The following is a 16,235-nucleotide window of genomic DNA, read 5'->3' as shown; positions in this document are numbered from 1 at the left end:
GCAAATCAGCATGTTAGAATGATTTCTGAAGATCATGTGACACTGAAGACTGGAGGAATGATGATGGAAATACAGCTGTGCATCACAGCAATAAATAAAATGTAAAGATTTATTGAATAGAAAAAAAATGTTTTTGAAATGATAATAATATTTTATAATATTACTGTTTTAACTGTATTTTTAATCATATAAATGCAGCCTTGATGAGCAGAAGAGACTTCATTCTACAACGTTAAAAAATCTTAACGCCATTAAAATGTTATACGTTAATAAGCATCGTCATACTAAACAAGGGCACTAGGGACTGAACCTAATGTTTTTTGATTTTATACGATTATCGTATATGAAGGTGGATAAGGATGGGTCTCCAAATAACCAAAAAGCATTGTAAAAGTATCATAAATATACACACTGTGCCTCTTGGTGCTATTTGTCAAACCTTATGGAGTCTTTAGAGCTTAATGAGCACAGTCCTCAGTCACTTTCACTCTTCAGAAATACACCTTTTGTGTTCCACAGAAGAGAAGTAGAGAGCCATATGGGTTTGGAAAGACATAATGGTGAGTAAATGATGACAGGATGGTTATTTTCAGGTGAAGTGTTATATTATTGGTGTAGTTCAGTAACATCTGGATGAGTGTTTGTGTTGATGGTTAAATCACCATATGTTCAGCTAATCTCAGTCCACTTGTAACACATTCTCATCCTTTGTAAATCTACAAAACGGTGACCTTTGACCCTGACTCAAAACCACATCACCCCCACATCAGTGTATCTAACATCTGTGGTTGTCGTATGTATTTGATGCATGATAATCTACTCATAGCGTCTGCAGTGGCGTCCTCCATTAATGTCTCTCATTGAAATCTGACGAAATCTGAAATTCATAAGGATGCATGGTTGAAGAGGGCCATTGGGTAGATTTTAATTTTCATACTTCTTTGTGGGGATGGACGCTTACGCTGACAGTGTGTGTGAATGTCATGTGGATTAAATACGCAAGAGGCTGGCAACACTATAACTGCTGCTCATAGTTAGTGATCTGACATGTGCTTTTGACCATTATTAATGTACTGTTATAGTTTGTTTTAGATTTGTTTTCATTGTAATTTCAGTTAAAGTTTGTCTAAGTACTTTAAACTAAAGTTTTTAATTTTGTTGTGATTGTAATGTTTTTATATGTCTTTTAAATTTCAGTTTTTTATTTGATTATTTCACATAAGACTGAAATAAAATGTTAATTTTATTTATTAGTTATTTTTATTTTATTTTTTCATTTTTCATTATTAATTTATTTAAATGTATATAATTTATTATTATATACATTTTATTATATTATTTCCATAATATTTTTTTCCAAGTAATGTGATTTTTTTTTTTTTATGGTTTTAATTAGTGTAAATTAAAGTGTAACAATATAACAATAACTGTGCTCCAAACATGAAGTATTCCTTAAATCATGTGTCTTTGTTTAGTTCAGGTCCAACGTTTTCACTTGACAAACAATAAAACTGTGAAGAAATGTGAACAGGTGCATACATGAAATGCAGGAAAAAGGAATATCAGAAAATAAAATATGAAATACACGAAAGAATAAACAGTTTCCTTGGTTTTTCCATTTCTGAATTTTGGACATTTTTGGAGATTATTCTTTTCTCCAGTTGCTTCATTAGTCATTGTTCTTTCCATATTCATAGAGGAGTTGATGAATTATCAATAATACAAGCCTTCATACAGATCTGAGAGCAGAGAAACAAAGATTTCTGTGAGAAGTGAGTGAGAATGACAGTCAGCTCTTAACATCCAATCAGTCTGATCTCTTCCATTGTCACCGGTTTGATTCCCAGCAAACACACTACAGTCACCAGATGTACGGATAAAATCGGGACATCCCTGAAGTTACAAGCCATGACGATCAGGATTTATGGATTATGGAATTAAAAAATAAAAAAAATACTTAATTTTATTAGATGACACACAACATGTCCATAGATTTTTATTTTTTATTTCAAGATTAATGTTTAAGAGAAAGTACATATTTTAGGTCATGTAACTTGTCACTATATATATATGTATATGTGTGTGTGAGTGTGTGTGTGTGTGTGTTCTAGTCTTGTACAGGTCTAAAATAATTACATGACATTATTACATTTTTAAAATTAAAATAAAAAATAATCTTTCACGAAATGTGTACATTGTGGATCACAGATCTCATGTTTTTTTTTCTCTTCATCATTTGTAATCAGCCTTTTGGTTCAGGTTTTGATGTGGCAAATCCATTTTGAAAGAACAAATATTCCATGTTCAATGTTTTTTAATCAATTAAAATTCAAGATGAATGTGTAAGGTTAAAGTATATATTTGAAATGCTGTAACTGGACACGTTATTCAATGTAGTTCCATATGCAGATTTAATTAATATGATTTGTTTTAAGCTTTTTTATTTTATGAAATTACATTTTAATTTAATGTAGTTGAAAAGTATGTATTTTGGGTCCTGTAACTGGTCACAGTATTCTAATTAAGGTTTTAAGTGATTTTATTTTTTATAATTTTGGATCAGCTTTTTGTATTCACTAGTTTACTTAACCTATGACTATGTTAGACTATGTGATTAGGCATATGTATGCAGATTGATTTTTATTTTTATTTTTATTTTTTTAGTTATAATTGAAGATTACTTTGTAGGAGAAAGTACTGTATGTAAATTAGGTTCTATTTTGTTTATATTTCATTATTTATAATTTTTATCAAAATATTTCAGTAGAATTAATTAATCTTAATATTTAATTCAACTGAAATTCAAGAACATGTAGGGGAAAGTGTGTATTTTATTTTTCCTAATTTTTAACGTATGTGTATACATTTTTAAATGCACAAGTATTCCATTTAGTCTCGATTAATACGAGGTCATAACAGCTTCATGCACAATTATTTTAAAAAAATTATACTGTCAGACCACATTCTCACATCAGTGACCCGTTTGCTGTATTGAAATATAGAATTTCAGAAAAAAATAGATGCAGCCCAGTGCATAGCTTTAAACATAAAGTAATTGATTGGCAAAAGATCTTAACAGTGCTTTTCACACTCAATAAGTGCATGTGATGTCTTCAGTATACTTCCATCGACGTGCTGGTTATTACGGTGTGTTTGATAAGAGTGTTTTTGGGAGCGTGTTTGATAGCTGCTGCGATCCCACTGTGGACCCCGTTGCTGCTGCTCTCACAATGAACAAGGTTGCTAAGATACGCTGGGCTTATATTAGATTATCTTATCTGCTGTTACTATATTTTCCCCAGCACCGTGAAACCTTTATTAATTTGGAAATTTACCCAGCTGCGGAATTAAGAAGCTGCTATGTGTACAGCAATGCTCTCTCATTCTCTCTCAGCTGGACTGCTGGGTGCAGCATCCAGAACTCCCTCAGGTTTAATGTCAGCCCCTCCTTTTTACAAAGCCTGGCTTGATAAACAGCAGTAAGCTGCTGTAATCTACATCCCATGGGCCTCTGGCTCCATTTGATACCCCACTAATCAATAAGATATGTGAGCGAATGAAGCAATGATGTCATCTCCTGCTGAAGCCATTGGTGGAGCTCTAATATGGAAGGCCAATGGGGCCAAATGTCATTAACGGACAATCATAATAATGTGGCAATTTTGAATGCATTTCTTTTGTATGTGTAGACACACACAATCTAGCTGTATTAAAGCATACATTTTTGCTGCATTTTTAGTATATGTAAAAATACTCGGTTTTTCTTCGTTTAGACAACAAATTTAAAAACACATGCACATTCTGGACGTGTTTGAGTGTTCCTTTCTTAAGTGTATTCTTTATCAGTTGATTTACTACAGTAAATTAATTAATGTTCCAATGTAAATTGAAACATTATATAAAAAAGACTTCTACCTGAGAAATAATGTTGAAGTTAATAACTAAAAAGCACTTGAAAAATCATGACTTAAGAATGACATCACACATGCATCATACCAACACATTATCCCTCATGAACAAATATAACGTCTGATGTTTGCATACATGCCACTACAACATCCTTCATGAAAAAACATGACGCCTGGTGTTTGTTTACATATATACCAGCATACCATTGCATCACATATGCAAATATGGTCTCAAATAAAGTAATTTCATTGGCTGCTGTGCATGTTGTCACATTAATGCAGAAAAACATGCATTTAGACATCCATTCTTTTGGCCCCATCTTCCTTCCATACATTGAGGCAGTAACACCTGTGTTTGTCATGTTTATTGTGGGCCAGTTCTTTGTGTTTATTCAGAACGAGGTGAGAAAAACCTTGGAAAATGCTCCTGGAGGAATGAATATTTCCTCATAATTAATGCACAAGAGGCCACGTTAATGTATTTTATCGGTAAACACAGAGTATTGTCAGGATTACCTCTTTATTTCATGGCACTGTGTGTACAGCTCTTGCAATGTGAGTGGAAATTAATCTGTCAGAGTTCTAAGATATTATTCAAATGACTGTTTTAAAGTTAATTTAACAAATGTAATACAGATATTTTAATACCTGAATGTTTTGTGCTGCTGGAAAGAAACATAGCGCTTACTGAATGTACTGTAACCTGCTTGTATTGTTGCAAAATGTAACCATTATCCATCCAGGTATAGTCTGTTAAATTCAACTATACATGAAGATATTGAGATAGTCTAAATATTATTATGGACATATGGATTGTGAAAAGTGCTAAATAAATTTGATTACTATTGAAATTATGAAAAAAGTTAATATGAAACAGCAGCATGCAGCGATGAATATTTCAACCCGTTGTATTCTACATTGTTGTTACATGACCTCATTATTATATTATCAGTTACCATACACTGAATTTTTATTCAGTTTTAAGTTTTGGCAACAAATTATCAGATCATAGTTGTTATTCATCACTGGTGAAGTTGAGGGTTAATGCACATTTTGCCAAATGTAATAGACAATAGGCATGGCATCTAATGCCGCCAGTGTTATTTTAATATCATTAATAGATTATTATAGGTTTTGTTACTTTTGATACTTTTGAATTCGATTTTATTATGAGATTTTCTGAAATTATTAGTAATTTTGTTTTGTTTTTTGTCATTTGTTTTTGTTAGTTTTATTCTTTTTTTTGTTTGTGTGATATATATATATATATATATATATATATATATATATATATATATATATATATATATATATATTAATTGTAGTTTTTTTTGTTTAACTTTTATAGGACTTCACTTGTTTTCAGTTAACATGTATTTTTTTCAGTTATGTAATGTTTTACTTGATATCTATGGTTTTAGTTTTAAAGTCTGTCATTTTGTTGTGTGTTTTTGTAATTATTTATCATCTTAAATATATATATATATATATATATATATATATATATATATATATATATATATATATATATATATATATATATATATATATATATATATATATTATTTTTTAATGTGTCTGTAGTTTTATTTCTATTTTTTTCTTTGGTTTATTTAGTTTGAGTTATTTTAGTAATTCAACTTAGTTAACATTTATTTAGTTTCAGGTAACTTTTTTATGTTTTGGTTTTAAAGTTGTAGTAATTTTGTCATTTTTATTATTTAAAATTTGTATCATATTTATTTTAACATTTCATTATAGTCTACAGCAATTTTTATTTATTAGTTGGTTTATTTAGTTTGAGTTATTTTAGTATGAAACCAAATGAGAAATGTTGCCTTGACAACTTAAGGTGTCCAAACAATCCCACTTCCATGACAGCTACACTGGTAACACATTTGCATTGGCCGGTCATGAACATCTTGACCCCGCCCACAAACACGTCATTCTACTGACGACTGCTTCTCTAATCTCGGGGAGTTCAACACGGGATTCACTTTCTGTTGAAAGATGGATCACTATCCTGTTTATTTGGACCAGCTGCTCCACTGAATCACAACCTATAAGTATAATAAATTATAGATGTATATGTTTTCTATAGGTTGTTTTAAAATACAGAACTATTGACATAGGTGTATTGTTTCTGACACCGCTGTACACCATAGACCAATCACAACAGACTAGGCCATCTGACCAATCAGAGCAGAGCAGGCTCACAGAAAGGAGGGATTTAGAGAGACTGAATCTTTGAACTGCTTTGAACAGATCATTTGAGATTCGCTGGAAAAGGAGGTGATATTAAATGCAATTTTCTGACCTTGCATGTTTGTAACCCTATTGAAGGAGATATTGCATAATGCAGAAAGCCAGTGTTCGTAAATTGTTTTTGCACTTTTGCGGCAGCATTCAAATATATTATGCGCTTTCTTGCCCTAGGTTCAACATTGATTAATTAATCCATTCCTAATTAACTCATTGAGAGCTTTGATTGGCTCATTTCCTGTTGCTTTCGTCCTGTATGTTGATCATGTTTCCCTCATCTTAGCACGTGTCACCCCTGTGCATTCTCTCTTGAAGGAAATATGAGAAGTAATGAGGCGTGACCTCCTGAAAAATTAGCATAATGCAATTAACAGCACTCTGACATAATACATGCAGACAAAAATTAGCTTGTTTCTGGTGGGACAGAAATTAATTCAAGATTCAAGGTATTTTCCAGTGCGACTTGCTGTTGTGAAGCTTGAAGATGATGGTTTTAGTGTGTTTCTAGTTTTGTATTTGACATTATTTCGGGTCAAACTCGAAAAAAAAAAAATGACGTAGAAACAATTTTCCTTCAAAACTGTTTGTAAATTTAACTGTTCATTACAAAGTAACTGCAGGTTACATATTTAATTAATCATGAAATTTTGAAGTAGGAAGACTGGAAAACCATTTTTCCAGCAATTTTTCAGCATTTTACAAAGTCTCCAAATTCTATTACATTTTTTTCCCAAAGTCTGCTTTCCAAATCCAATTTCACAAATTCTGACATAAAATAAAAATTGTGTTGTATTCCTTAAAAGTTATTATTATTATTATTATTATTACCTTGAGTAGTACAGTTTGCTGTACAATAGTCATACATTTCTGTCAACTTTTATTTTGACAGGTCTTAGTGAAGACCTACAGTATGTGTTTCTGTGTCAATATCACATTTTGAATAATTGTACAATTCATCAACAATTTGCCAAAATCCGTGACATTAAACTGTAAATTCCATTTTATGACCGTAATTTGTGATTCCGTCTGGGTTTTCCATATTACAGCAAACATATGGGCCTAATTAATGAACACTGTTTTCCCAAACAAATCCAAATCTCTTCTGTTAGTATGTGTTACTGCTAGAGACAATAAATAGTTTTTGTAACAGCATGCTGGCATAGATAACACTCATTTATGCATTATATAATTTGTGCTTACTATAAAGTAGCGCCCTCTGTCCTCATTCCTGTCTGATAACTGCGGCTCTCCCTGATCAGGGCAGATGAGGGTCAGGTCAAAGGTCAGGCGCTCCATCTTGTCCGTGTTGCAGTACAGATGGAGAAGCAGCAGGACTGCGTTTATTGCAGCATTTGCTTTGGGCCTCTGGACCTGTTCCCTGTCCTGGACCCATACCGCACGGCCTTAACAGAAGCCCAAAACAGCTTTCTCTGATTAATAATTTGACATTTAGCTGATGCTTTTTATCCAGACAGACTTACACTCTGTTCCAACAAATACAGGCATGATTTGTCTGTTCACACTGAAAAAGAAAAGCTGTATTGTGGTTGGAGATGCTCATATCTGCTTTGGAGTGTTTTCTACACTGAGTTTAAAAAGTTTAAAATAAAGTATTTTTTTTAAATATTATTATAATTTTAAATAACAATTTTCTAAGTGAATATATTCTAAAATTTAGTTTCTCACTATTTCGAGTTTACATCTCACAATTTATTTCCACCGACTATGGAATAATAATAAAAAATAAAAAAACTTTTTTTTTTTTTACTTTTTATTTTATAATCCTGAATTCTGAGGAAAAATTCTGAATTGCTGATAAAAAAAAAATATATATATATATAATCACAGTTACATAAATGATTGTATCTTTGCTGAATAAAAGTAAAGACTTTTGTTTCATTGGCAAACATGAACAGACTGCAACATATTTCTGGATGCCTTGCAAACCGTTTTTACTTGTTGCATTGAAATATTTCCTGTTAATATTATATAAATATTAAATATTATTTTGCATACAGTATTGTTGGGCCTCTGGCCCTGTGCAACGCACTACGTCTCTATGTATAATGCATTATAAAGGTATTCATAATGTCTTTTCATAAATAATTGTAACCAAAGTTAAAATGGATTATATGTTAATTCCCTGATATATCTAAAATATTTTGTCATGTTTTATTGCATTATATTCTTTAAAAGATTTTATTTTTAAATCAATAAATTAATATTATAATGTATTATAACGGTATTCATAATAATTCATGAGATCTTACAATGCATTACAATGTGCATTACAAAGCAAAATAATGCATTAAAATACTTTTAGAATGCATTCTATTTAAAGGCTAGGTTATAACAGCTTTGTTAGTTTTAAACCATTGTGTCATTGTAAATGGGAGTCCAAACGGCCTCAAAGCTATAAGAGATGCACTAAATAACTTTAAATATCTCAACTATGGTTCAAGATAAAAGAATGACAAGCATGTCCTGAACCGAGGAAAGAGTAAATCAGATATCATGAATCAAATTGAGCTCCATACGCTGGGATGGCCGATAAAACAGGAAACATGTTCCCTCGTTTCCCTCATCTTTCTCTGTCTTGCACTGGCTCCATTAACATTCCTTTGAAGCCTGATTCCAGAGCAGATCTTCCTCAGCATCTTTATCTGTCTCTCCTGATCTGCTGTTTGAACTCTCTCTTTAGCTCAGAGTCGTAATGAAGGCTGCCTGTGTAATCCAATGCTTTCTTTAAACCCAACATGAAACCAAAATCTGCATTGAAATAAAATGTATATTTCTCTTCTTACTGTGAGGGATTCAGTGCACATCATGCCAAAAATAAACATAATGTTGCCCGTATGTTTCCTGAAGTGGGTTAACAGAATGAAACTGACCTCAGCACAGATCATGGGCCCTATCTTGCACCCAGCGCAATTGACTTTGTACACCGACGCATGTGTCATTCCTATTTTGCACCCGCGCAAAGCGCGCTTTTCCCTCCACAGAAGCACGTCGCTAAACTAGTGAATGAACTTGCGCTCCCTGGGCGGTTCAGCGCAAAAAAGGAGGCGTGTTCCGGCGCAAACAATCCCTGGTGCTATTTTGATGTTCCATTAAACAATTGCGCCACTGACCGGAAAAAACCTAGTCTAAAGTCATTGGCGCGTTGCGCGTTGTTCATTATGCTATTTTAAGGGCGCATGCTTGACCATAATGTATAGCGTGCACAACGCGCATACACTTTGTTCATGTAATCTACACAGATGCAACAGTTATTTTTGCAAATCATAAATTGTTACACTTAAAAAAAATATTAACACATGAGATGACGGAAATCATTGTGGTGTGCCACGAAGATGTGAAAAAATAGGCATAAATCTAGCTTACAAATTATTCAGGCTAATTGTAGTAATTAAGGATCAGACCTGTTTGAGGTCATATATGTATAAGGACATCTGACAAATTGGTTTGTCCGTCAAGAACCAGGAAAAAAAAAAAATCGATGAAACAATTGTGGCTATTTCCTCCCACGCCTGTTTAACCGACGCTATTTTGGGTGGGTTTCTCCCATCCCCATACAACACAACTTCTCTGTCTTTCACTGCTCTTACAAGAACATCAGTCTCCTCGGCTGTGAACCGCTCCTGGCATGCGCCTGGTAAATACGCCATAATAATAGCAATCCATAATGGAACTTGCGCACCTGCTTTTAAAGGGAATGTTGGATGACGCTCTGATTGGTTTATTTCACGTTACGCCCAAACCACACCTATGAATAATGAAGCTACTTCAGACCAACCCATTTTAGATTTGCGCCGGGCGCAAGAGCCATTTATCCCGCCGGGAAAATAGCAACAGCGCCGAGACCCGCCCACAAACTTACTTGCGCTTCGCGCTTTGACACTTGCGTTTCAGATCGTTAAAATAGGGCCCCATGTGTGTTTGAGCTGTACACAAAAGCCAGCTTTCCCCTCTTTCTTCCCTTTATGTGTGTTTTTTTTTTTCTTTCTTGATCTTTTCTTTCATCATGTGTTGGTGCATTGCATCTCTGGGGACCGGCCTGGTTTGAAGAGCTCTTTGACTCCCTCACTCTTTTCCTTTTGCTTGTGTCACAATGATGACTCACGGACCATTACTGAACTCTCATTGGATGTTGTGTGTGTGAGTGCATGTATGTGTGTTTTGTCATTTTTATTATTTTTAATAACAAAATTATTTTATAAATAATATTCTTTTATTTCTCTTTCTTCAGTTATTTAGTTAGTATCTTCTTAACTTACGAAATTAACCCATATTCACAATTCACCTGCTTTCGTTTAATTTATAAAAAGTTTTTCACATGATTTTATTTGTTTCCTAAAATAGTTGACTAAAAGCAGTTTGTTAATTTGCGTTATTCTAATTGTGTTTAGCTTGTTGCCGGTTTTGTTGGGTTGAAACTTTTGTTTCTGAGTGTGATTTATCTTTAGAGTAACTTTTAGAATTAAAGACAAATGTAAATTAATTTCTGATGTAACAAAAGCTTTTAAATTTGAAAAGTTATTCTAATCAAAAAAAAAATGGTCTCTTAAATACAGTGTGGTGTCCTTTCACTGAAATAAGGTGAGTTGTGTTGAAAAAAATGTGTCCATTCGAAAAATTTATTTTTTTGAAAGATGTCTCTTTCTGCTCAAAAAGGCTGCATTTGTTTAATAAAAATACATTAAAGTATTGTGAAATATTATTACAATTTAAAACGCCATTTTTCTGTGTGAATATATATTAAAATGTAATTTATTTCTGAGATGCACAGCTGTATTTTCAGCATCATTCCTCCAGTCTTCAGTGTCACATGATCTTCAGAAATCATTATAATATACTGATTTGCTGCTCAAGAAACTTTATTATTATCAATTTTGAAAACAATTGTGCTTCTTATTTTTGTGGAAACCGTGATACATTTGTTTCTTCTGGATTCTTTGATGAATCGAAAGATCACAGTGTTTATTTGAATCAGAATTCTTTTGTAACATTATAAATGTATTTAATGTCCCACATTAAAAAAATACTATAGTAATTTACAGTAAATAGAATTGTGTTTTTGAACCATACTACAGTTAAGTACTTGAATTAATTTGTCATGGTAAATCTATAGTTGCTGTGGTAATATAACAACTATAATAATATAAACAAAGTTTCCTACAACTATAAGGTATATTATACTACAATACACTAGTTTACTGTAGTAAAAACTAAAGTATACTTCAGTATTGTTTATCAGTTCACTAGTAAATACTCCAGTACACTACAGCATTTAGTAACAAAGTGTTGTAAATGCTATAATATATACAGAATAATACACTGTAGTATTTACTATGAATTACTATAGTATTATTTCATGTCACTTTTAAGCAATCTGAATACTGAATGTTTATCTGTAATTCTACCTTATTTCTAATCATCTGGTGTCTGTTTAAAGCATGTGTCTGCTCTCTTTCTGTTTGTGTTGCAGTAAGCGACAGCTGCTTTCACAATCACACTGAGGACCGCAGCGGGATCAACCTCAAAGATCTGGTGCACGACCCTTCCTTGTGAGTGACCGTCACAAAACGCACACACACTTTACACTTAATAGATGTCCCCTGATGCTTTTCGAGTTATTTAATGATGTGTTGCACTGTATCATGCTGCATGACTTCAGTGGACTGTTAGCTTCAGCGCTCATGTAATGAGATCTTCACGTCATGCTAATCACTGAACGCTTGTCTGGAGTTCAGGATGTTTAACAGCGGCCTGCAGTTTTACATGCAAAACATGTGGTCGCAACGAACCCTTGATGGATATTAATGTCAGAAGGACTCATTGTCACGGTCACACTGCGCTGTAATGAAGTGTCATTGCTCATGTCGTTGTACGTGAATGAAATGTGTGTGAAGCATATCAAACAGTTTAACCACACTAATGTATAGGGTACAGAAAATCACTTGATTTTATTATACTTTACATTAGTTTCTGAGTGAAAATTTGTTTTAAAATAATTTTTTTTTCAGTGTACAGCATTAATTCTATTAACATTAACAAAAACAGTCTATGATATTATTTTTCAATATTAATATTTTTTTTACTCCTGGTTGCATTAGCAGAAAACACTTTTTTTTCTCTTTTTTTTGGAAAAGATAGTGCACTTTTTTTTCTTTAGCGTAATATGCTGATCATACTCAACATTGAACAGCAACATTTATTACAGGATATTTTATAAAAATATAAGGATTCTTATTGTTTGTTGTATGGGGAAGAAAAAAAATCCCAACCTTGCCGTTATAAAAGCTCTTTGAATTGTATGTATTTGGGTCATTTTTCACCCTGTTGACCCTGTCATTTTTCAGCTGTTACATTTAACCTCAACAATAGGGTTCACTGTATAGTTTAGAAAAATAGAAAAAATAACATAATTAGTTGCACGCTTGTTAGTTATTTCTGAATAATTCTCCAGTCTGAACTCAAAAGTTGTCAGCCCTGTTTGAAGTAAGGTGAAGTTTTAGGTTTCCTGGACAGACAAACCGGTTTTACTTGCTGCATTGAAATAATTCCTGTTAATATTATATAAATATTTAATATTATTTTGCATACAGTATTGTTGGGCCTGTGGTCCTGTGCAACACATTAAGCCTCTATGTACAATGCATTATAAAGGTATTCATAATGTACTCATAATGTCTTTTCATAAATAATGCATTTTAACTTTGGTTACAATTATGTTAATTCTCTGATATATCTAAAATATTTTGTCATGTTTTAATGCATTATAATTTTTAAAGATTTTATTTTTAAATCAATAAATTAATATTATAATGTTTTATAATGGTATTCACAATTATTCATGAGATCATAGAATGCATTTCAATGTGCATTACAAAGCAATATGCATTAAAATATTTTAGAATGCATTCTATTTAAAGGCTAGGTTATAACAGTTTTAGTTTTAAACCATTGTGTCATTGTGATTGGGAGTCCAAACGGCCTCAAAGCTATAAGAGATGCACTAAATAACAAATCTCTGCTCATGGAGTCTTTAAAGATCTCAACTATTTTGCAAGATAGAAAGAATGACAAGCATTATCCCTGGTTGCATTAGCAGAAAACACTTTTATTTTTTTGGAAAAGATAATGCACCTTTTTTCTTTAGCGTAATCTATGCTGATCGAACTCATCAGGACCAGCAACATTTATTAAAATTTACTGTATCCTACGAGGTAATGTTAGATCTTTTGCTCCAACCACTGGTTAAATAAAACTGCGCCAAAACACCATAACCCATATGTGTAACCCATCTTTCTCTGGAAGGCTCGCTTCCCCATCATTACTGCCAAGCTGTAACAACAAATAGGAAAGATCTGAAGCAATCTTTCACTGAAGGTTGAAATCCCTTCTGTTAAGAAATTTCTGTGGTGAAAGGAACAGCGTCTTGGCTATCCCTGCGTCAGCAAATTTGTGCTGGGGTGCTGGGGTGGTGGGAAGGTCACGACCTTTGTAGAGCATTAGTAAGTAACCCTCATCAGAGGTGGGTAGTAACGAGTTACATTTACTTCGTTACATTTACTTGAGTAATTTTTCGGGGTAACGAATACTTTTCGGAGTATATTTAAAGATGGGTACTTTATACTCTTACTTGAGTACATTTTTTGGGAAAAATCTGTACTTTTACTTCGTTACTGTGGGCGACGCCCCTCTCGTTACTTTATCTTAATGCAATAAATGCTTCAGTTTATTCCAAACGCGCCGTCTACTTTTCTCTGGACAATGAGCGATGCCCATTCGCGAATGATTCATTCTTTTGAGTCAACTCTGTTCAAAGGCTTGATCAAACCAATTGGCAAACGAGTGAATTGGTTCATGAATCAGTTTGATTGAGTCGTTCAGTTCCATGCTGCACGCGCTGAGCTCTGAAGCGGTTCACTCAGAGTTGTAACGTTTAAGAATATTAGCAGCGTTGAAAACGGGGCTATGGAACTGCACTGAATTGAAAGCTAATCTGCAAAGGCTATTCTTTGCTTGCGATGGAGATCCTTATTAGATGAACGCGTGTGCTGTCTACTGTTTAACAGGTAATAACTTGGGCTACATTCGATAACAGTACACGATACCACTGTGACATTAGTTTGTTGTACGTGTGTGGCTTATAACAGGTTGAATGCAGCTTCCAAAAGACAAAGAATAGCCGATTAAGATTTTATTAATTTTAATACAATCACACCAGTGCGAGTACGTTCAGCAAGTCATATCATCAGCTGCTAAATTCAGATCTGTGATCGCTTGCTGGCGCTGAGCCAGAGACAGACGCGTTTTTACAGCGCTGCGCATTAACCAATCACACACGGTTCTGTTGAGCTTTTGACTGCAATGGCCAATCAGAGGTGTTCAGATGAGTCATCGCTGAAATGCCGGTGCTTCCTTCACTCGCTCACTTACTGAATACCTCTTTCTGCCGAATTCTCTCGTCAGAAACAACAAAGTGCAGATGTGTGTACGAATCTATAATTAAGATATTGATTTCACAGTGTTAACAGTTTCAGTGATTTTAATGGTAGTTTCTGAGAGTGAATGAAATCTAGACTGTCAGTGAAAATTATGTTTAATAATGTAAATGTTATTTGCTCTCTTTCTGAACAATGAAAGATTAGTAGCAATATTTATATCACATTAACTTTCAATGTTAAATTCACATTTAAAATAAAGTCAGTCGTATTCAAAATATGTTATGGCATGACACCTATATTTGTTACTTAAATAAACAGACAGGGTTTTATAATAAATTACATAAATTGGATTAAAGGCTGATGAAATATATACATTTATACACACACACATACATTACATACATTTTTTGTCTATATATCTATATAAAAAAGGCACCGTATATATGACCCAAAGTAACTAGTAACTAACTACTTGAGTAGATTTTTTATCCGATACTCTTTTACTCTTACTCAAGTAACTATTCAAGACTAGTACTTTTACTTTTACTTGAGTAAATATTTCTAGATTTACTTTTACTTTTACTTGAGTAAAGTTTTTGGGTACTCTACCCACCTCTGACCCTCATTTACTGTTTGAGGGAACAGAGATGTTATGTCCCCATGCCATGATCACGAACCATCACTGGTTGCCAGGGACAAGTGTTCGGCTCTTTAGCATAAAACATGATGAGTGGATGCACCTGTTGCCTATTTATACATGTGGAGTGGCTCAGCATGCAATATCCACTATCAAAATTGTATTGCCGTTTTCTCTTATTCAAAGAGGATTCGGGCTCCCAAGTAAGACCCCATAATGTCGAGTCACTACATAACACCTCCATCAGGAAACGAGGTTTAGGTACATAACCTTCATATGGTGCCTTTTGCTAATTTTAATAGCTATTTTTGTAGCTACCTTAAAACTTCATTCTGACTGTATAAAAACAAAGTCATTTGGATTTGGAATGATATGATTGAAGGTAAGTGATGACAGGAAGTATTTTTGGGGTGAAGTGTCCCTTTAAGACCACCGGCCTGCTGAAAGCCCTGTAATGAATCCAGGAGGAAGTTTTTGGACGAGCTGTCAGGTGGTTTTGGGGACGGCGAGATGACAGACACAGATGAAGGAGATGCGTGTTAAGTGTGAACGCTGCGGGCCAGACAGCTTGTTGTCCTCACGCGACTGCAGTTGTAACATCCTCTGTCAGTGGTGCTAATTGGTGCCGCTAAAAATAGGCAGTGAATAAATCAGATTGGTGGCACGCGGCTCGTCTTGCGCTGACCCTTTGTTAGAAAGCCAGACAGAGAGTTCATCTGACCTTGGGCATGCTGGGAGAATTAAATTCCATTCTGTTTGGCTGAATCTCATTTTTTACCCTGAAGTCTGAAGGGAAGAAAACATTTCTTTTGTATACTGAAAATGTTTTAGAACATTATAGTATTTTAGGTTTATAACAATGAAGTAATTTATTTTTATTAACTTAAACAATTTTTTTTATATTTTTGTTTTAAAAGAAATGTTGAATTGTTAAAATGGTTTGCAGTACAGCACATTTTTCAAGTAAATTCTCAA

The 16,235-nt window shown here is 33.5% G+C and overlaps 1 protein-coding gene across 5 annotated transcripts in view; it reads left to right on the top strand.

Moving 5' to 3' along the window:
* The window catches only part of LOC113073350 (gephyrin-like), a 73,157-nt gene that overhangs the window by 11,972 nt on the left and 44,950 nt on the right, over positions 1–16,235 (top strand). For all 5 annotated transcript variants that reach the window (XM_026246278.1, XM_026246276.1, XM_026246277.1 and 2 more), the window contains exon 2: positions 11,659–11,737. In XM_026246278.1, coding sequence (XP_026102063.1) covers positions 11,659–11,737 — 79 coding nt within the window. The remainder of the gene's footprint in view (positions 1–11,658; positions 11,738–16,235) is intronic.

The sequence above is a fragment of the Carassius auratus genome, unplaced genomic scaffold (assembly GCF_003368295.1).
Source record: "Carassius auratus strain Wakin unplaced genomic scaffold, ASM336829v1 scaf_tig00012083, whole genome shotgun sequence".
In the NCBI taxonomy this organism is placed as follows: Eukaryota; Metazoa; Chordata; class Actinopteri; order Cypriniformes; family Cyprinidae; genus Carassius; species Carassius auratus.
The sequence above is the reverse complement of the archived record's forward strand: the minus strand, read 5'-3'. Positions and strand labels throughout refer to the sequence as shown.